The 21,582-nt window shown below is 34.3% G+C and overlaps 1 protein-coding gene across 2 annotated transcripts in view; it reads left to right on the top strand.

The window, feature by feature from the left end:
• LOC134854659 (glutamate receptor-interacting protein 2-like) overlaps window positions 1-21,582 on the top strand; it is a 132,033-nt gene that overhangs the window by 88,238 nt on the left and 22,213 nt on the right. For both annotated transcript variants that reach the window (XM_063871006.1, XM_063871005.1), the window contains 5 exons: window positions 4,052-4,197; window positions 4,431-4,581; window positions 6,508-6,752; window positions 19,741-20,048; window positions 21,241-21,577. In XM_063871006.1, coding sequence (XP_063727076.1) covers window positions 4,052-4,197; window positions 4,431-4,581; window positions 6,508-6,752; window positions 19,741-20,048; window positions 21,241-21,577 — 1,187 coding nt within the window. The remainder of the gene's footprint in view (window positions 1-4,051; window positions 4,198-4,430; window positions 4,582-6,507; window positions 6,753-19,740; window positions 20,049-21,240; window positions 21,578-21,582) is intronic.

Here is a 21,582-nt window from a genome sequence, read left to right as displayed (position 1 = left end):
TGCCTACATTTTAATGTCATTTATTGTTCCGACTTTCGATACGAAAGTAACGGAATATTTGTGCTCGGGGTGGGTTTTTGTTTTCTTCAGACAAATTTCGACTTTTTAACTTGCCATTTTTGACGCGAGTTTTTTTATATCATTCGAAAAGTATTGTTGCCCTGAGCTCAAATTTGAAAAGATATTCCACCTGTGATCATTTTTCGTAAAGTTACGGGGGTTTAAAGATTGCCATTTTGGTCAATTTGGGACAATTAACGCGCGATGTATTTCGCGCTATTAACGCGTAAGCGGAGACTTAATCCGTCTTATAAATCGTTCCAAATTGGTTAAAAGAAGCTTATTTGCCATAATTGGCTTGTTACAAGGAGCAAAATCTATACTTTTGTTCTTTATATGGCGTGTGGGGGGGATGATTCTCATTTGCAAGATCCGCTTACAATTAGCGGAATTTGCTTACGTTTGCGGGAAATTTGAAATTTCAGAAATTTTTTTTTCTCATTTTGTTTTATTTCATTGAATTTTTCAATGTTATTACTGCTCCATAAACCTTAAAATGCAGTCAGAACATTCAGGGCTTCGCACTGATACGAGCAGTCTTGTTAGGATATCAATTCCAAAACGTAGCTCTTTTTGTACTTATTGCAGCAGCAACTCTTAATCCCCTTTATTACCATCAATTGTATCAGGAATCTTGCAGGCTGGTATTTAATCCCCTCAAACCAATTGAAAATTTATTAACTGCCGCCTGCTGCAAATCATTGCCTCGAGGGAATTGTCGCTTTTTCAAAAAAGTCTGAATTTTTACTTTTGACCACTTGTCACTTGCGAAAAATTGTCGCCTCACGTCATCTTCTTCAGAGAGCGTTTTTTTGCGATCACTTACTTTTAAATGTGTTTTTTAAGGCGTAAAAGAAAAGGAGTTCGTTTTTTTTATATCTGAAAAATGTTTTCAGTAAATGTCTCGAAATATATTTCAGCTCAATCATTTATCTGAGCGTTTGATGAAGATTGTTTTCGATTTTTGTTTCCATATCTTTTTCTCAATGGAGGGCCTTATAAAGTATTTGATGACAGAAAAACAAACAGCCGAAGAGAGTATTTGAAACTAATTACGGAGAGAGAGGGGGGCGCTTTTGATCGAACTTTGAAAAAGGGAACAACGCCCTCTCCACCAACAAAGTTTTGCGCAAGCTGCTGGCGCGCTGCTGGCTTGCATCCGTTTGTAAAACCAGGCTTGCGCTTTTCCTTAATTTGCATGCTGTTCAATAAAGACTGTGATCAACTTTCCATTCAGAAAAAGACTTTGAAACGATCTTCGAAAAATCTGGCCAAATTTTTCTACTCTGACGGCAAATCTTTATTTTTTCATATTTTGATAAACCTTTTTTTTCACAGAAAAACTTTTTCCAATTTTATTTGAGATATGAAAAGTTTTTTCATAAAATGACAATTGCAATGATAGCATTAGCTTTTACTTGTTATGTGGAACTTTTGAGAGGTGTTCATTGAATTAATTAGCCAGTAAATTACCAGACCAGTAAGTCATTTTATGCGGCAAAAATACTTTAAAGTGTAGCCAATTATTCATTCAGTTGATCAATTGAGATGGGAAATCTTCTCTTATAAAACGTGGACCCACCAAAAAAATCATTTGGTTTCATCTTCACTTGATTTTTGTGCATCTTTTTGTGGCATGTTTGGAAGGTTTTGACATAGAAATTGCGTTTTTTTGGCGCGCTCCTGCTCCTCCCTCAAAATATTTCAGGCAAAAAACTTTTCATGATCAATAATGTTATTCTTGCTTAGAATTGACTGATATTTTGATTACAATTTTAATGTTTAAAAACATCGCGTTACTGCTCTTCAGATCAACAAATTTTTCATATTTTGAAATAGATTACACGATAACGTCTCAAATGGCATAATTCCCGAATGGCATAAAAATGAGAAATTTCCCAAATTACATAATTTCCACGCAACAATAGCAGTGAAAATTATTTTGAGAGATCTTTTTTTAATTAAAAAGGCGTAAAAAATAGTAAAACTGTCAGTTCAATTGTTGTTTGACATTATAAAGAACAATTGTTTAAGAAATCAATTAAGAAAAAGCATAAGTTGTTACTAATTAGTTTTGTGTGATTTTTCCAGCAAAATTGTCGCTAAACATTTGTTTGGAAGCAATAAACTCAAATCTTATTCAAAAATCTTCTCGTTCCTAGAAAAAGGAGAAATATTAGTTGAGAAAGCGTTTGAATGTGATGATAAACTTGAAATTTATGTCATTTGGGAAAAACTCTGTTTTTGTGCAATTTGGAAATTATGCCATTTGGCGACCCATCCAATCATGAAATTGGATTTTTAGGGGATTTTAATCGAAAAAATTCAATATTTAAAAATCCATTAGAAAAGACTATTTTGACAGTATAATCATTTTTGAGGCCATAAAATACAGGAAAATCTTTTTTTTTCTGCAGAAAACTTCTTGCAGCCAATTAAACTCTTGAAAATTTCTTGCAGCCAATTAAACTCTTGCGCAACTACAGCAAAATGACACCTAATTGCTAAAATTCAATAATCTGACAATTTGTTCATCCTTAAAAAACTGAAATTTTTGTCACCCCGTCCTACACCACCCCTCCCCACTCCAAGTTTACCAACCCCAACCCTAATTTATCCCTCCACTTTTTAGCCCACCATCTCCCCTACCGCACCACCTACCCTACCGCCACCACCTCATCTGCATACCCTCCACACACACCCCAGGTTTCGATCCCCCCCACCGCCTGTTCCACACCAAACCCTTCCTCCCGCCACTTCCATCCCCCGCGCCCACTCGCCCTGTTTAACCTCCCCCACCTTCAACCATTAAATACCCGCCTCATTCATGTGAGGGGAGAGGGGTAGTGGGCGAATGGTAATTTTTTACTATGGCGATGATAAAAATAACAACTAAGGAAAATTTTAAACTGTCAAATTGAAAAATTGAAAATCTTATGTGAAAAATTTAACTTAGTGAAGCGTAGTCCGGAGAAAATGCTCTAAACAAGAAGTGAGATAACTTGCAAAACTTGCATAATGGATAAAACTGATATAAATTTTTTTTAATGTTTAGAATCCATTTTCAATGGTTTCTAATCAATTACCTTTGTAGTTTTGTGGATACTGACTATAAAATGAAAATATAATCGATTGTTATCCATGAAATTCCAATGCGAAGCAATTTTTCTTGGATACTAGTGCATTTTGTTTTCTCTTCAAAAAGTCCAAAGTATGTTTCTACTTACTTTCTTTTTTGATATCATAACGATTGACTTTATTTGATGCTTTTTTACAGTCTCCATTATCAAAAGTGGAAATAACCTAAAAAATAGCAACCGATTTTTGGCTGCAGGTTTGCCTAATGTTTATAATTAGCAATGGATATAAAAAAAATGAAGTTACCCATTTTTCTCATTTTTGATTGGCTTATCAAAAAAAGTGTCGGGCGCAAAACTTTCTTGAAATAAGGATCAGGGGCGGATCCAGGATTTTTTCGAGGGGGGGGGGGGGGGGGGGGGCGGATTTTCAAAATTTTTTTTAGGTCGACCAAATTGATTCTCCGAGCTCTTCTAAAGCACTAAAAGGACCCTGTTTTTGCCAAATTTTCTGCGCGCTCCCCTTCAAAGTTAGCATATATTGGCGCCAAAGGCGCCTTTAGAAAAATTTTAGGGTCGGTCGGCAAAAAATGGATTTCTTAAAAAGTACCAAAGGGCGTCCGCCCCCCCCCCCCGCCCCCCCCCCCCCCCTAAATCCGCCCCTGATAAGGATACCTTTGAGATCAATAAGAAAAACTTTCGAATTCCTGATTCTTGAAACCATCACGCTCTAACTTCCTAATATCTATTGTCGATTTCATTCGATCTGGTGTAAAAAAAACTAATATTTTGTTGAACTCTATAACCAGTAAGCGTGGAATCAGGTGTAAATTGCATTGAATGAACATAAAATTTTTTTTAGCTGCATCAATGTGTTGTTTTGAAATGCTCTCAAATCTGCTATTTGCGTGTAGAGACGGAACCATTCGACCGGGAGACCGAATAGTTGCTGTGAACGGATTTGACCTCAGTCAGAGTTCAGTGCCAGAAGTGAATGATCTTCTAATCGAAAGTGGAGGTCAAGCCATGCTCACGGTCGAGTACGACTGCTCCGTCATCGGTGAGCTCATTAGCTGCCAATCAAACGTTTTTCAATAATACTTTTGATATGATGATAAATTGAAAAAACTGAGTCCAGCCCCTTTTTTATGTTTTTGGGAAAAGTTGGCGCCCTTTGCGAGCGCTCCAAATCAAATCCCTGTCCTCAAAATTAGTGTATACTGGCACTCAGGAATATTTTTAGCCCTTGTTTTAAAATTTGTTATTAACAGTAATTTTTTGCCGTGGTTTCAGAGTCAGTGAAGAATGCTCAAGGTGCTCTTCTGGTGGAGTTGGGACCCACTTCCTACTCCCGCCTGGGTCTGTCTCTCTCCTCCTTCCCCTCCCCCCGAGGGGGGCACGTCGTATTCGTAGACGCCATCAGACCAGCATCGGTCGCAGACAGGTCAGACAAATAGACATTCGATTATTCATTGAGTTTTCTTCATAAAAATTGTAGGACAGCTTGATTTTTTGAGAGGGTGGATTTTAGTCCTTTTTCTCAAGTCAACTAATTGAATTTTCCAAGCTCTCTTTAAACACCATAAGTTTTTGTGCAAGGATGGGTGTGAAACAGTTTGGGTAATTTCTGGGAACAGTTTTATTTAATAAATCGTTTTTTTGTACTTGTTAGATAGCAGTGAAGATTGCTTCAAACAGATCATATGACTCGACTGACCAAAATTGATAGCTATGTGCACCAGCGAATTTGGGGGTGTGGGGGGGGGGGGTGTTGAGAGGACGCTTCTTTTCCTCCTCAGGGACTCCATCCCCTGCCAACCAAAAGGGCCCCCCTTTGTACTATTTTGAGATATCCATTTTTGGCTGACTGACCGTAAAACTTTTCTAAAATTTTGAGAGGGGAGCGCGCGCCGAACAAACGGATTTTTTTTGTCAAAATTGGCCTGTTTTTTCAATACTTGCCTAAGGCACAGAAAATTTTGTCAGAATGAGGCCTTTATATGGATTTGGGAGAGCTCAGAAAATCAATTCGGTCGACCTAAAAAAAAAGTCGAGATAATTTTCGAACTTTTTTTGGAAAATCCGCCATATTCGAGAAAATCGTAGATCCGCCCCTGCCTCTGTGGATGTGAGACTGGATGTGACCCTTCCGTAGAATAACTATTGTTTTCATTTATATAGTTGTGGCTGTGCATAATCAAATTGAACCCAATTGTTTTTTCCTTTTAGGTTGTAGGGGGTTTAGTTCCCTTAACGATTTGTTCTTTTTAGACATGTATTTAATCAGCTATTGCGCTAATAGATCTTAAAATTTCTCAAGAAGTCAGCAGGCTTGCATTCTTCAATTTTTTTGGTATTTTTTAATCAAAAGATATGCATGAACATCATTTTCTTAACTGTTTTTTGAGCCGATGATTTTAAACTGTTTTTTAAAGTGCAGATCATCTCATTTATGCACAGTTTTGCGAGTTCACAGGCATAGTTTGGAATTCAACCAGACTAATTTAAGGTGGCAGAGGTTCAAAATATTCAAGGCAATTATTGGTTTTTCTCCCAGACAGTGACATTTTCCAATTTCCTTTCCTCACGACTTTTAATTTGATTCAATTAACGATACATTTCTTTTCCTGTCATGAATTTATTAATGGAGAATATATTTGTGGAGTTAAATATCCCCACAACCTGTTTTTTTTGTTTGTTTTGACTCGAACTTGCAAATTTTCAATTACGTTGTTTTTTGTGCTCTTTTTTTCATTAGGCTGATTTTTTATGCGATATTTTTTGTCAAATACTCAATCCCTGTAATGTAGAATTGATCAAGGGTTTCTATGGAAAATGGATTTGTCTTGTTTTGATAGCCTGTCATTTTCTGAATGAGTACGGTGTAATAATCCCCCACTTATGCGAGATTGATCTGATTTTTTGACCGACCATCAATGCAGTTCAATTAGGTCTCAGGTTGTATTTATACCGCAATCGGACCAAATACACATCGTTGTACAGCTACACCGTTTACTAAAAAAAAAGGCACTTCTGGAGTTTTTTGGTTTGCCTTTTTACCAATCAATTATGCCCCATTTTTTATGACAGTCTTGCCTATACTGACCATTTCTATTCATCAGTGAACACAAAAGAAATCACAGTTTGAAAAGTGTCGTAAAAAGCACCTTCAATGGAGAACATTTCTTTTCTATCTCATAAAAACGCAGCCATTTCCTTTAGGGCATTGCATTAATAAACAATCGAGTACAAAGACGTCAAATTTAAAAAGATGAAATAGCTCGAAATTTTTTGTGCCTCTAAATATTTGAATGTTTGAGCTGTACATTGGCGGTATTATGCAATATTGGTGACATGTTGCGTAATTCAGATGTGGAGCTCTGCACGTTGGAGATCAAATCCTGTCTGTCAACGGCATGGAAGTTTCCGGGCTGCCAATTAGTCAAATCATTTCACTCATCGAAATGTCTTCGCATAATCAACAAGCCCTGATGAGGACGACTAAAAGTGTGAACGAGTTTGGCGCAGTAGTGCGAGACAACAGGAACCCTCAGAATTCTGAATTTATGACCAGAATCGAGATTTTACCATCTAGATATGCTCGTAGGTGGAATGGTAAGTTAAAAAAACACCTTCAAATAAATATTTATGGCCTCATGATATGCAATAAACCAAAAAAATATAATAGCTGAATTTACGAAATCTCCAGCTAAAATAGCCATAAATATTTTATGGTCTTATTAATGGTTTTCCATTACTTCTTATCATTTGTAGCAACCCAAGCCTTTTTTTAATTGAGTTTTAATAAATTTTCAATTTTCTTTGTGACCTCCTGTTTCCTCCAATAAGAGTCAGGAAAACAAAACGGCTGACTAAATACGACGACAAAATCATTAACTTTCCTTTGATTTATATGGTATCATAGCTTCAGATCTTCTGCAAGTTAGTGAGTAAATTTTGATTTTTAATAGTTAAAATTTATGAAAAAAAGAACTCATAACAAAAACAAAAATCAAGAATGATTTTTTTCTGTACATTGCGTTTTTTAATGATATTTTTTGACTGTTCTAAAGTTCACTTCTGAACCTTTTATTTGTATAGCTTAATACACGGTTTAAAGTCTCTTCTCGAGAGCTGTTATTACTCGGATTGGGTAAAAAGGCGAAAAGAAATCGAAACTATTTTTTTACTCTGAGAAAACCTTTTGAAAAGTTTAGAATCACAACTTATAAAGTTTATTTAGGATATATCATTCGATCTTATATAATGATTATTTTTTGTTCCTAATTTTGAGCGAAGTAAAATAAAAAAACTTAAAAGCTCCCAAATACAAAGTTCCCCTCGACCCTTCCAGTGGTCATAACAAAAGCTTATTCTAATAATGAATAAGATAAAACGAATGTTTGACTTTGTAATAGGGATATCAAAAGCTTGAATTTTTTAAGTACATTGTTCTGACAACCCAAAGTGTCAAAAATAGTGTTTGTGCATGTTTTCCAACTTGTTTGTAAATTCAAATTTACTTATATTACAGTTATAAAAAAGTGTGAATTTTCGTGTCTCTTTTTTTTTTGTAACCGCTTTCTTCCTATGATCCGCGCCTGATTTATTAGCGAGTGAGAAAATAATTTAAATTATTCGTCTTCACCAAACAAACTCGATGTGATGTAAACACCCAATCAAACTTATAATGGAGTTTTGTTTTCAAAATGTGTTTCGATAAAGTTAATGGCTCAGCCACCGGCTATTTTAGCGCCAATTAGCAAATTGAAGAATTTTTTATTGTCTAACGGTTGTTTTGTTTTTTTTAAAGATTTTTTTGAAATTTTTTCACGCTAAATTTTGAAAATTGGATTGTAAAATTAAGCTTTTGAAGCGCAAAAAAACTAGTGCTACAGTTTCTGTAAAATGACTTCCCAAAATTTTATTCGATGATACTTGGAGAAAAATTACTGAAATCGTTTCGAGTTCCTTGAATTGATTGACACTTTTGCTGGCTATGCGAAAAAACTTTGCTTAACAGGCTTAAAAATTTTAATACCATCGAAGGTTTGTTAGATAACAAAATAGCTTAGATGTTACTTGATGAGATTAGTTTTTCAAACATCTTTTTGTGAGGGGATTGGAAAAAACTTCGCGTAGTTTCTGTTTTAAAAACTGGTCAGTGTCAAAAATTCAGTCTGGTCTAATTATTTTTGTAAATCAGACTGGACTTTATTAGACAACTTATAAATAAAGTCTGGCCTCCGTATTTTTTTTCGTGCAAATTTAATGTTATAGTCGTTTTGTTTTGTCACTCGGCAGTACTAGCTCGCTCAATTAAATTTTCGGAAATGTTTTCTTTTTATTTTTATATTTTTATTTCTTCAAATAACAGCTAAATCATTGTGATCAAGTTGTTTGATCTTTCTGTCCTACTGGTTCAGCAACAAGTTACTACTACTCTGTTGTTTGAATTACTGAAAAAAGGCGTTCTGTGTGGCATTTAAAAGCTCTTTTAGTCTTATATCGATCCTAAAATGTTTGGGTCGAAAAAAAATGGTTTTGAAAATTGTGCTTTGTGGTCTAATTTCAAGCTGCATTTGGCTGACAGTAAGGCTTTTAAAAATCTTGTGATAGCTCAAATGTTTTTTCAGCTATAAAACTAGTTTTTGACCTTCACTCATTGCTCTCTTGACAAAGAACTATTTTTCAATTTCAGAGGAAGCTGTAGTCGAATATTTTTAATATGCTTTTGTTACAACTTTTCTATTTGCTTATATCACATCATGCTTAAAAATAACTCAAATTGAAAAAAATATATATTCAATTTTTTATTAGCAAAATTTTCGGAATTTTCTGGGCTACTTGGACAGCAGCCGTCTATTAAATTTCTTTTTTGTCTTCAAACATTCGAGACCGAGTTAAATACTTTTTCCAAAATAGATTCAAAATAATTGATCATGTTCAGACAATTTCGGGACTCATCTAGATTTCAAGTTTTTTTTCAAAATTGGTCCTAAATTAAGTCTCGAACCTATTCAGTTAACAAAGTTATTCAATGCGGTGGAATCATTACAAATTATTTTAAACAGGATTTCAATTATTAAGGTTTAGTTTTTTTTGTTCTGACTATCGAATAAAAAAATCAGAACTGATATTAAGCATTGATTATAGCATTACTTTTTCAGATTTTTGAGATTGAAAGAGGCCTTCAATTTGAATTTGAATCTTTATAAAATGTTTTAAGTTGTTTCGTTGGTTTTCCTTTAATATTAAGTAAATCAAATGCTAGTCACAGATCACATGGACAATCAATCAATTAAGTTTCATTTACAGAACTTCCACATCATTTACTTTTTCTACCGCGACAAAAAAATTATTTCCTGATACAGCGCTCTAAATCAGGGTTGAAAGGTGTTTTCATGATTTATGCTTCAACCTCGATAGTACTCGACTTTTGTTACTAGCATCTGTTTTTGCTTATAACATATAGGAACCATAAAATCGTTATGCTTTTGTAAGTTGTCGTTATGCTTTTGTAAGTGTAGCAAAGTTTGTATGTTTGCTATAATCAATACTTAATATATGTTCTGATTTTTTTACTCGATAGTTAGAACAAAAGAACAGAAGTTTCATTTTTCTAACTTAATTTTTCAACTCGTTATTTGATTAAGAGTAATGAACGTAGTGAAGACTTTTAAATGGGTCTTCCCGATTTTTTCCGTTTTTTTTGTCAGGAAAACGTCTCTTAATGTGCATAAAAGTCTCAAAAATCACAGATGTGTAGCCATACATATTGATGCATTTATGATTGCTTTTAGATATATATGCACTTTTTGAGTTCAATTGAAATTTATCTGCTGATGATGTAAAAAGCACTCTCGAAATACGAACTTGGAAATGACGATATCTAGTTTCGAAAGTGGAATAAAATTTTTAGATTTCCAGCGGAATAAAAAATTTACCTGTTGATCCAGTTTTCTCAAGATGGGTTAATATTATCAAAAAAGTGCCAGTCCAAAATCGTTCTGAAATTCAAAGAGCTTAAAGGGCATCTATTTTTTTCTTTGAAAGTCAGTGCTGTATGGTGACTTGCGTTCATTACTCTTTTCCAATCTTCCCTTGGCTCTCTTAAAAGAGTTTTGTTCAATACTGAAAAATAGAAAAATAGTTCTGGTTGCTTTTATGGTTTCGTGACCTCTGCAGCTCTATTTGTTCAGACCACTGAAACCACGAGTTTCAATTTTTTTATTATTTTACCCTCACAAAATTAGATACCACAAACAATTAGCAGTACGGGTTGAGTGATACATCACATCAAGGCCTTTCAAATCGTAATTCGAATGATATTAACAGCAGGCTGGTTATAACAGCAACCATATTGCCCTTGCAACTATACAACCTTGACTTTTCGACAACAAAATTTTCATGAAAGTCTCATGTTGGGTCATTCAAAAAAAAGAACAAGGATGTATCGGAAAGAATTGCATTTCTTGTTTCAGCCAGTCGCTAACCAGTTCAAATAGTAATAGTAATTGTAAAGCTCTGATTTGTCGTAAAAGCAGCGCATTCGAAATGGGTCAGCAGTCGTCTGTACTCGACTGACCCTGCAAGCATGCCTCAAATGCCAGCAGATAGATGCAGTCGTGTGAACAACCCATCAGATGATTTACACTTTCAACAAGTTATGGGCGCTTATACAGTTGATCTCGGCTCCAACTTCGGAAGAGAAAGTTGGTTTTCACGTGTCACACCCTGTCCGTGTCAAACACCCAGTATCATTTATAAGATTGACTCGTTCATAAGAAACACAAAATGGCCAATGAAACTCTTTGGATTCCTTCAAGCCTCAAATTACTTTCACTTTATAAACATAACTTTTGGAAAATGGTGTAAAATGTATGAAATCGGCAAGAAGCCTCATGTTTTATTTTTTTTTGCTCCAGAACAGTCATTTAGATGCGTTATGACAAACCGAGTCTTTTTATCTCCAGTGATTGTTTTCTATTCAATTTAAAATTGACTACCGTATTTCGAAAAGCTTAAAACATACTTCAGAGTAAAAGTTTCATTGAACTTCTTTTTGTTGTTGTTAAAATTAACCCATAAATAGGGTGGTCAAAACTTACATTCATGGGTGTAGTTATCATATTCAGCATTTTTGTTGCACTTTTTCTCATGATTTTCCCCAACATCCGCACATAAACGCAGCTTTTCTTTTTCTTAGACTTGAAAGGCCTATTATGGGCCTAGGAAATTAGACGGCAAGCAAATTACCTGGGTTGACCAAAGCTTCTTATAAATTTTCCAAAAAAGAAAAACTTCTTGTCTTACAGTTCCATATAATTCCGTACGTACAGAAAATTCTATGAAATCTCTATGATAAGCATTTTTCCATATGAGAGTTGAAAAACAAGTATTTTTCCATAAACCAAAAAGTTGATTTTTTTCTTATTTAATTTCTAAAAAATTTTGGGTTGTGTTCGTAACCGAACGCAACTGACAAAGACCTTGGTTTACTCAAAGCACTAAAAGTTGGACGGTCTTGCATTTACAATACAATGAAAACGACCAGAATTGTCATAGACCTGTCTTTCACAAATGATATAACGAAAGTAACAAACTTGTGATTTTTGGCAAAATTTTTCAACGATGATTATTTTTAAAATTTGATTTTTAAAATTATCAGACATTGATCGAGATATACATAAACATGTCATACTAATAAAAAAATACGAAATTTCAGCGCTTTTGCAAAAAATCAAGCAAAAAGTCCAAAAAAACCAACATTAGTGTATCCAGTTAAATTTTGCATGCAAAAAAATTTTAGTAAATGTGCTTGTGTACAAAATTCTATTTGCGGTTAAGAAAGCCAAAAAAAATTGGGGCTATTTCAAAATTACTGGGCTTCACTTCACTTTTGTGTCGCCGTCACAAAAATGCTAGTCATACAATTTCCATATATGAGAATTGAATGATAAGTATTTTTTTCAAAAAAACCTCAATTTTTTCATCACCAGACTGTTTTATTAGAATCAAACAGCCGCAGAAATTAGCTTAGATCTTTTTCAACTATTTTTCGAAATTGTATGAAAAGCATTTTCGGTTTCTGGAGATCAACCCGGGTAGAAGATGCTAATAAAACAGAATTTAGATGAATAATACAAATATGAGAATTTAGAAGAAATTGAGCAGTTATCGTGTGTGAAAGTTGTGTACAGACTATTATTCTTCCAATTTTCAAGTTTTCAAAATATTATTTTTTGTTGCTTGAGTTTAAACATGTATAGATAATTCACCTGTGATCGTTTTTCATAAAGTTATGGGGGTTTAAGTATTGCCATTTTGGTCAATTTGGGACAATTAAAGCGATATGTTTCGCGCTATTAACCCGTAAGCGGAAATTTAATCCGTATTAGAAATCGTTCGAAGTTGGCTGAAGGAAGTTTATTTCACATAACTAATTTGTTACTAGGGCTTAACATTGCTTGTGGGTGGCTGTTTTTGGCAAAAAAAGTCTCAATTTTAGAAAAAATTATTTTACCTTATCACATTTCTACTTAACACAGTTGTACAGACAGTTTATACATTTCAAAAATTTATTATACTTTTTGAGTTTAAAACTTAAAAATCAAATTTTAATAACAATTAAGATTTTTCTGAGGTTTAATTCCCTTTTTGTACTATTGCAAATTAGGTAAAAATGTTATATTTTTTTTACTTAAAACTGTATCGACCTATTTCCGTTTAATTAAAATCTTGTAATCTGCTTGTCGTCTAATTTCCTAGCCCCCGCTTGAAAGCAATATATTCACCTCTATGAATCGCTTCAAATGATTATTTAAGCTATCAAATATGAACGTGGAAATGGCGCGAAAAAACGTGAACGGTTTCTAGTTTCACAGTGGAGTTTTTTTTTTTAAGATTTCCCAGCGGAAAAAAATTTTTACCTATTGATCCAGTTTTCTCAAAATGGGTTACTGTTATCAAAAAGCGCCAGTCATAAATTTTTCTAGAAATTCAAAAAGCCTAAAAGGCATCTATTTTTTCTTTGAAATTTGAAAGTTGACTTTTTCAAGAAAGTCGGTGTTTTTTTAAGTTTACTTGTGTTCAATACTCTTCTCGAATCTTCGATTGGCTATGTTTAAAACGAATCAATTGACGTTCAATTAAATGGAGTTAAATAAAGTAATTTTCGTTTTTTTCAATAAAAAAAACCTTGGAAAAAAACTGTTCCAATTCGCTTGGTCAGTAATTATATTTTAGCTCATTTGCTCCTTCGTCTATGAGAAATTCCACCGAAGAGGGTAGTTTGAAGACCGGTGAATGACGAGGAGATGGGTCTGAACCAGACAAGAAACTTAAAAGACAACTATGAGATATAGTAAAGTAAAGAAAAGATCAAGCAAGTCACGCAATTAGAGGAAAATTTTTAGCTGAAAGATATTAGAATTTGTTACAGCACTTAACCTTATTTTCGTTCGATCTAAGGGCAAACAAGTTGCTTTATAACTAATCATTTACCGCCAAAATGCTTTCATTTCGTTTGCTTAGCTCACTATTAATTTCACTGTCTAGATCAGACGAATCTCCTTGTCATTCACCCAAGATTCGCTATTTTGTTTAACTAAACTAGCAATTTTGAACAGTGTGCACTTGACAGAATTATTAATAAGGTGAACGTGAAAATTCAACTCTTTTTACAAATCAAGAGGTTTTCGAAAGACTTTGAAAATACGAGCTAGTTTTTTTTTCGTTTCAGAGCTCGCATGCTATTAGGTACACTGGCTAATGGCTACGCCTCCGTTTATCGTTTTCCAAATTATTTTGGTGAAGTATTACATTATAAAGTAGCACAACTATAAAAAATCATGTGTAATTTATAAATGTTTAATGTGGGTTTCAAAAAGTCCACATTTGTTCATGCTCAATTTTGGTTTTTCGCGGTTTGACTTTTGATTGTTTTAATTTCAGTATATTACTTTGATTGAAAGAAGACAATATCCACTATCGAACATCAAAAAAGTAAAACTTACAAAGTTTGTGAACGAATTCTAGTTTCGAAAGTTGATTTTTAGATTTATAACTTTTTTTTCCAGCGGAGTAAAAAAACTACTTTTTAATCCACTTTTCTCAAAACTGGTTACTTATATCAAAATTGCAACAGTAATTTTTTCTTTGAAATTTGAAAATTTTTAAGGGTTAATATATTCTTTGGTTATTTGAAAATTGAAATTTTTTTCAGAACAAGGAACTTTTCCTTCTGACGTTTTTCAAGTCATTTTTCCTACTATCTGTTAGCAATATTTCTTTATGAACTAGGCTGCTCTGATTTACGGCGAAAAGTCCTGTAAATTTAAAATCAAGATTTGAACAAAAAATTTTAAAACAAAAGTAGCATATTGTTCTGCAAATAGCACAGATTATCCTGCCTCGGTATTAAAGGATTTTTGTTCAAAAAATTAAAGACCCAATTTTCTTGCTTTGTAGACTTTTCCTTCGTTCTTGAGATTCGTTAATGAAGTCAGTTTGAGCCCTTAATTTGTACCAAAAATCAATCCGAAAAACGTAAAACGTTAGCCCTGTTTTTCTTGTCAATGAGCGTTTTTTTAACTCTTCGCTAACTCTAACGTTTTTTTTCGACTCCATGTAATTACTAAATTGGTTTTAATAACTTACTACATTCAATGTTATTCGCTGTCTTGGGCAGCTAATTTAGCGTGATTCGCCGGATTAATAACTTACAAGACAAGAGTTTTTAAATGGGAATGGGAGCCTTGCATTTATACGAAGTCAAAGTTACGCCTCAATCAACAGCAATTGTTGCAGTCAGAGGCGGATCTAGGATTTTTTCGAGGTCGGTGGCGGGGGAAGGAGGCTGAACTTCAAAAAAAGTTTTCAAAAAAACTGGTCAAAGTCTAATGTAAATTTTTTTGTTTCATTTACACTTCCCTTGAGTTTTTTTCGCAGTTGTTGCATTGCTTTCCTTGATTGCATTGTTTTCCTTGATGATTCAGTAGAAAATAAGGACCAAATTTTTTGAGTTTTCATCAAAACAAACTTTTTCTTGTATCAATCAAATGAGAGATTCAGTTTAAAACCTTATAAAAGTTTGGAATGCCCGTGGACTAATGACTACTGTTGCTGAGGTAAAAGATGTGGGTGTCCTGCTGTATGTCGGGTGATCGAATGTCGTCAGTTTCTTGGGTAATTTTCAAAGTCAAAAATCAGCAATAACTCGTCGCAATTCATGTCAAAAAACTAGTAAATTTTCTGTGACAATTGATTGCTGATTTCGGTGTAGTTTGGTATAGTTGGTATGGAAAACTGCTAACTCGTAAATGGTGGTAGCTGTTTTTGCACCTTTACCGCGCTGATTTCTTTGTTAGATCAATCCGGGCACCTGCCTTTCAATACTTGTTCAGCAATAACATTTTTGCTTTGTGTTCATTAAAGAGATATAAACATTTTTATTTTCCTTCATATTTGGTTAGATTTTCGTTCAAATTTGCCAGACTGTTTTAATACTTTAATTTACTGAGCACTTTGAAATGCTTAATGTAAGCCACCTTTGTCTCGGTAAGTCTGGATTGTTGAAGGTTAAACGAGCCACTCGATGTAAGAAGGATTTGCTTTAGGGTGAAAAAGAATGTTTCAATTCAATTTTGCAGAGAATTTTTGTGCCCGACTATAAATTTATCAGGAAAAAGGGAATGATAGTTTATCAGCTTGGTGCTCTTTTCTATTTATAAAACCTCTTAGGAAGTCCAGGCTTTTACTATGGCATAAGCGGAGGAAAGCAATTGACGAAGAGAAGTTTGGAATTAAATAAATATTTTTGGAAGCTTGTTACTCGGGCTCTTTGGCTAACAGTGACTCTATCTGTTGAGTAGCTTTTTATTTGTACGGTTTTTTGTAAGTTTTTTCAACTGAAAAAGCCCACATTTTCAATCCAAATTTTGCAGAAAGCGGAAAATTTATACTTGGACATTTTTAAAATAATAATAGTGAATTATTTCCAGTTTTGGTTAACGTTAATCGGTACTCAATTTTAAAAACTTAGAAATTTGAAAACTTTGATAAGAATGTAAACACTATGAGAAAAACGCTACTATGAGGAAAGATTAAAATTTTAATTTTGTTACCTCATTTTTCCCTTTTATTGCACTTTCTAGAAACGTACAGAAAACGTTTTTTTTTTCATTTGGTGTCATTTTTCAAATCATTTTAAAAAAATCGAAAAAAAATTTGAGTCAGTTGAAGAATTTTTTTTCTGGTAACAACTGAGAACTTACGGTGTTTATTAGAGTTTATCACTTATTTCTGTACATTTATAAAACAGTGATGCAGTTTAAACAGTTTATAGGATGTGATCATTTTGTTTAAAGTCACAGACAGATTCACTTTCAACTCGAAAAATTTTATATAGAATTTAAGAGTTCGTATAATCGAAGCTCTTTTATCTGATATATTTTCATTTTTTCATTCAAACTTTTTTTGAAGTTTATGACTCTAGTTGATCTGTTGAGGTAAAAATCAATTGATCAGGGTTTGATTTCGAAGTCAAACAGTACGCCATATTGAATAACTGGTTTAACTTAAGTTTAGTAAAACTGGTTCAATTGGTATTATTCAGAATCATGCGCTGTTTACGAAGTAGTTCCACGTATTTTATTTAGCTTTCCCTTTGAGTTCCAGTTTTTTATTTTGATAAAAACTCAATTATTTGAAAACGGACTTTTGCTCTATGTCTTCGTTTATTTTATTCAGTTTTTTTCGATTTTAAAACGAAATAATTCTGACCGAAAAATTTATACATAAACTTTTAATTATATAAAAATTATATATCGGAGTTTAAATTTTAAAAAATTTTCACCTGTGATTGCTTTTCGCAGAGTTAAAGGGGTTTGAATGTTGATAATTTGCTCAATTTGGGCTAACTAACCAGCGATATTATGCAATCTTAGAACACGCGATCTTACTTGTTCTTAGTATAAAAACAGGCGCTAAACACGTCCCTTTGTATTTAATTTTAGCATGTGAGGAGTAAATTGAAATTAGAAATTGTTTTTTGGACTATTTCGTCAATTTGTTAATTTAAAAAAATATTTCAATTGGCATTAATTTGCAGTTGGAACATTCTAGGTTTTGCCTTGTTATACAAGCAGTGTCTTATGCTCTCAACTAGTTTCTTTGTTGCCAGTCAAAAAGCGTCATGGCATAATTGAGATCACAAACAGGTGTTTTATTACATTAGTTGGCGGGTTTACTGAGAACAAAGTAAAAAGTGTTCCCATTGGGAACAGAAGCAGGACCCTGTTTAGTGAACCGAATGCGTTTAGGAACGATACTAGCCAGTCTACAACATTGCAATTACAGGGTATTTATTAAACAATTCAGAATTTTTATTATTTAGCATTTTTATGAGGTACAAATACATAAAAAACTGCCTTTGAACTATTTTTTCAATGTTGTTATAACTATCGCTCTTGACTCATCTCCTGTAAAATCTGAGACTGGTTGGTACAGTGGCCAAAGCATCTGACTAAAGGTCCATATGCACCAATACGAATTGGTGTGAGAACCAACTTTTTTTCCTCAGCTTGCTGAATTAGATCATTCGGATCTGCCACTTTTCGTAAATTATCTCCACCAACCATTTAATTGAATTAAAAGAAATTATCATAGCCACCACTTTAACCCGCAGAGAAATTCGTTTAATTTCACACCATTTGAAATAGGAATTAAAAACCGCTATCATCAAAACTGTTTGCAATCTTAAGATTAGTTTTGATTCTTTTTGATAAGTAGTTTTTTTTTCAAATCGGCTTTGATGAAGTTTCCAGACAACCAGTTTCGGTTAAGAGATCCTTGTCTGTTTTGTTCTGTTACTTGCTAGTTAATCAATGGAATTGAAGAATTTTTTCGAGTGAATTTCTTCGCCCCATGGGAAAATCTCGAGAGTCCTCTTCATGCGAAAAGCATTCATTAGCCGCCCTGTCAATATGTCGATTCGATTTTTTGTAATAAATCCGTAAAAGTTGCCGTGAAATTGTGCTAATGAATATCATCATTATCTATATAAAATTTTATAAAAAAAGAGTTGCTTACGTTATTTTGTTTGAAAAACGTAGGCTACTTTGTGATTTTCTATCCAACTTTTCCGCTTTTGATTATTATATTTCTGACCATCAGAATTCCTATCCCGGTGGTAGTGAACTTCTCGCCTGTTTGAATTTCTGCTAGGTTGAACAATTTTCCCATCTAGACAGGAACTTGTCTCTTGGGGCTATGTTAGTTCCCTTTCTCAGATCGGGCGACCTAGAGTGCAATCTACAATTGCGAGACTAGCAGCTACAATTGATACCTGCCATTTAGCTAAAATCACAAACAAAGCAAAATCAAGCCAAAATACAACACAAAAAATATCCAAGGCAAAAACCCAGTCGAAAAAAAAACGAGATATATTATTTCTAAAAATAGAAAAAAATTATAGAAAACTAGAAAAAAAACTATGGTGACCGTAATGTATTTGACAGTTAATTTAAAATATTTGTCTTCCCCTTGGGGATTTGCAATAATTTTACTTTTTGTTCCGGTAATTACTCGTTTTTTTGATTTTTGGTTCAATTCAAACTATGCTCTTCATTAAGTTTTTGTTTGGTTCTTAAATTTTGATTGATTTACAATATTTACGTGGCGTTTAATTGGAATTTGGTAGGAAAGCGAAGGTTGTGATTTGATTTACTTGTGGGCAGTATAAATAGTCAACTAGGTGAAAATTGAGCAGATAATAAGTGGTTTTCAGTTGATTACTGATGCTTATGAATACTAACTGCTCCTGGTTAGTAGCTGCGACAGGTAGGGATTGAACATACCACCAATTGTGTCGTCATCGGGGACTGAACAAACCAAGTGTATAAGATGCAATTTATTTTCCAGTCCATTTTTCAATCCTTTCACTTCTTCGGTTTCCTGCCGTGCAAAAATGTCCATGTCCCCCAGTTTATCTCCGTACCAGTCCCGCGTTTATTTGCCCTCGACAACGGACACTAAATTTTCTCTTAACTAATATCACCGCTTTACATGTTTATAACCTCGCCTCTGTCGCAAAAGTCCCCGAGGTAAAGCTTCCCCTCACCTTTCTGCCTGTTAGCTGAAGTAAAGCTACTACTTTACCTATTGCTGATGATCAAACGTGAATGAACTATCCTTTGTTGAGTCTCAATCGTGAAATGTTTTCATCCGCTTATTAACCCAAATTTCGTATTCTTCTGTCTTAAAGTGTCATTAATCTGCAATGTTATAAACTAATATAAATCTTAATCTAAAATTTTTTTACTAATAATTGACATACAAAACTAGTATTCTTTTCTTAATTTCCCCCCAAAATGCCGCCAGCTAAAATCTGATATGAAGTATAGTCTTTCAATTGGTAACTTATCAGATTTTTAATTTGATCTTCAGCTTGATGGCACAAGTTACATTTAATCCCTCAATTTTGACGTGGATTACTTTATAATTAGACTCTTTTCATTCAACGGGCAAAATATATTTCCAGAACTCGATCGTTGCATCCTTGATTATAGAACAAGTTAGGTTATTTTATTTTATACAACAGGTGTCATGTCAACTTCGAGCACAGCTAATTCGTTAGTATCCACCGGCCGTAATGGTAGGCCTCCCGGAACGCCCAGTCACGTGAGCGAGCGGCGGCGTGACATGCACACGGCAGCCTTGTCCCGAAGTATGTACTCGAGCAGCAGCAGGTCTCTGCCCCCTCCCCCTCAGTGGCAGAGGAACAGGCTAGGCTGTGTGGGCGGGGCTAATAGTACAGTGGGTAGTATTGGTTCCCTTGTCTCCAATATGTCTTCTCTGAGTTTGCCCTTCATGATCAGCAGAAGCGAAAGTACAACTGTACAAATCAATGTGAGTATACTACAAATTTTAATTAAAAAAACTTGTGATATAATTTCTATTCGGATTCACCTAAGAAGGATACCGAAGAAATCTTTCTTTGACCGTTGTTACCCTGGGCATATATAAGGTCGAATTGAGTTGCTTTTTCAAGAATTAGCTAACAATAAGTTTTTTTTTCATTTGAGTTCAACAGTTTTGTGATTTTCGATTTTCGGAGTCGTTTTCTAAAGGAGGTTCTAATTACGCTTTGGGATGACTATATAGGACAAGTCGGAAAATTTAGCTCCGTTTCTACTTCTAACCTATCTGCAAGGAGTTTTCAAAGTTCCCGTTTAACAAAAGTAAAAATAACTTGAGTAAAAATAAATCACTACAAGATGATACAAGTTGATGGCTTAAGCTCAAATTTGAAACTATTTCTTATATTTGACCATTTTTTGTTCATTTACCTAAATTCACGTTCTGAAACCCTAATGGCTGAACAAACAAAAAAGGGTCCCATATGAGAAATATTTTTGAATTTGAGCATAAGTCATCAATATTTGCACTATGATAAGACGTATCACAATCTTAAACCAATGAATCCGTAATTGAAATGTAAGAAAAAAGAGTAGTAGGCTGCTGTGCAAAAAGCACAAAATGTTTCGACCACATTCATAGGCCCGAATTGTTTTCAGATTTCTATTCAAAACGATTTGAAAGGGAACTAACATATCAAAAAACTAATAGATACAATTAACGCGGTACACGAGGGAGTTAACGCATTTGTTTTTTAATATTACATGTGGGGCGGAGCTTTCAGAAAAACATTAAAATGTCCGCAAGCAAGTTTTGCAACCAAAAGTTTTTTAAACAATTTGAACATAAAAACATTTATGATAAAATTACACATCTATTTCACAGATGACAATTAATGGAGCCTGGGCGCAAAATGAGTTTTTTTTTGCACTATGACTGAGAATGTCGGATGTTCGAGGCCCACCATGATCCGTTCTCTTGCTTGAGGGTGAGGCAACATTACCCAACCCAGAAAAAGAAACAAAAAATATGCATGTAGATCTTAACCAGGCAGGGGCCCAACAGCGGTATCCATGTTCTCCGTGCTTCTCAGCTGAGCCCGTCTGTTGGTCCTTTCCCTAGTGGATAAATAATCTTAAAAAAAATAAAATTAACTAGAAGTTTCCAAAATGCATGTTTCTAGGCCCAGAATCACCCCAGCGGCTTTGGCTTCTCGCTCTACAGCTTCGAGAGCTACCCGAGCGAACCCCTGCGGACCCATCCAGTCATAGACTATGTCGAGCCAGAAGGACCAGCACAGCTGACAGGACTGGTTCACGCCGGCGACCGGGTCGTATCCGTGAACGATGTCAGCACTCTCAACTTGACCTTGAAGGCCATTAACCAATTATTAAAGGAGAATCAAGGAAGTGTGAGTTTGAGGACGGAGTTTGACGTCGCAGAGACTGTAGTTCCGTCCAGTGGGTGTTTCACAGTGAAACTGGCAAAGTGTGGAAACAGAATCGGCTTCCGACTTTACTGTTAG

Source organism: Symsagittifera roscoffensis, chromosome 9 (genome assembly GCF_963678635.1).
Source record: "Symsagittifera roscoffensis chromosome 9, txSymRosc1.1, whole genome shotgun sequence".
Taxonomy (NCBI): domain Eukaryota; kingdom Metazoa; phylum Xenacoelomorpha; order Acoela; family Convolutidae; genus Symsagittifera; species Symsagittifera roscoffensis.
Note: the sequence above shows the minus strand (reverse complement) of the source record. Positions and strands in the feature narration are given on the sequence as shown.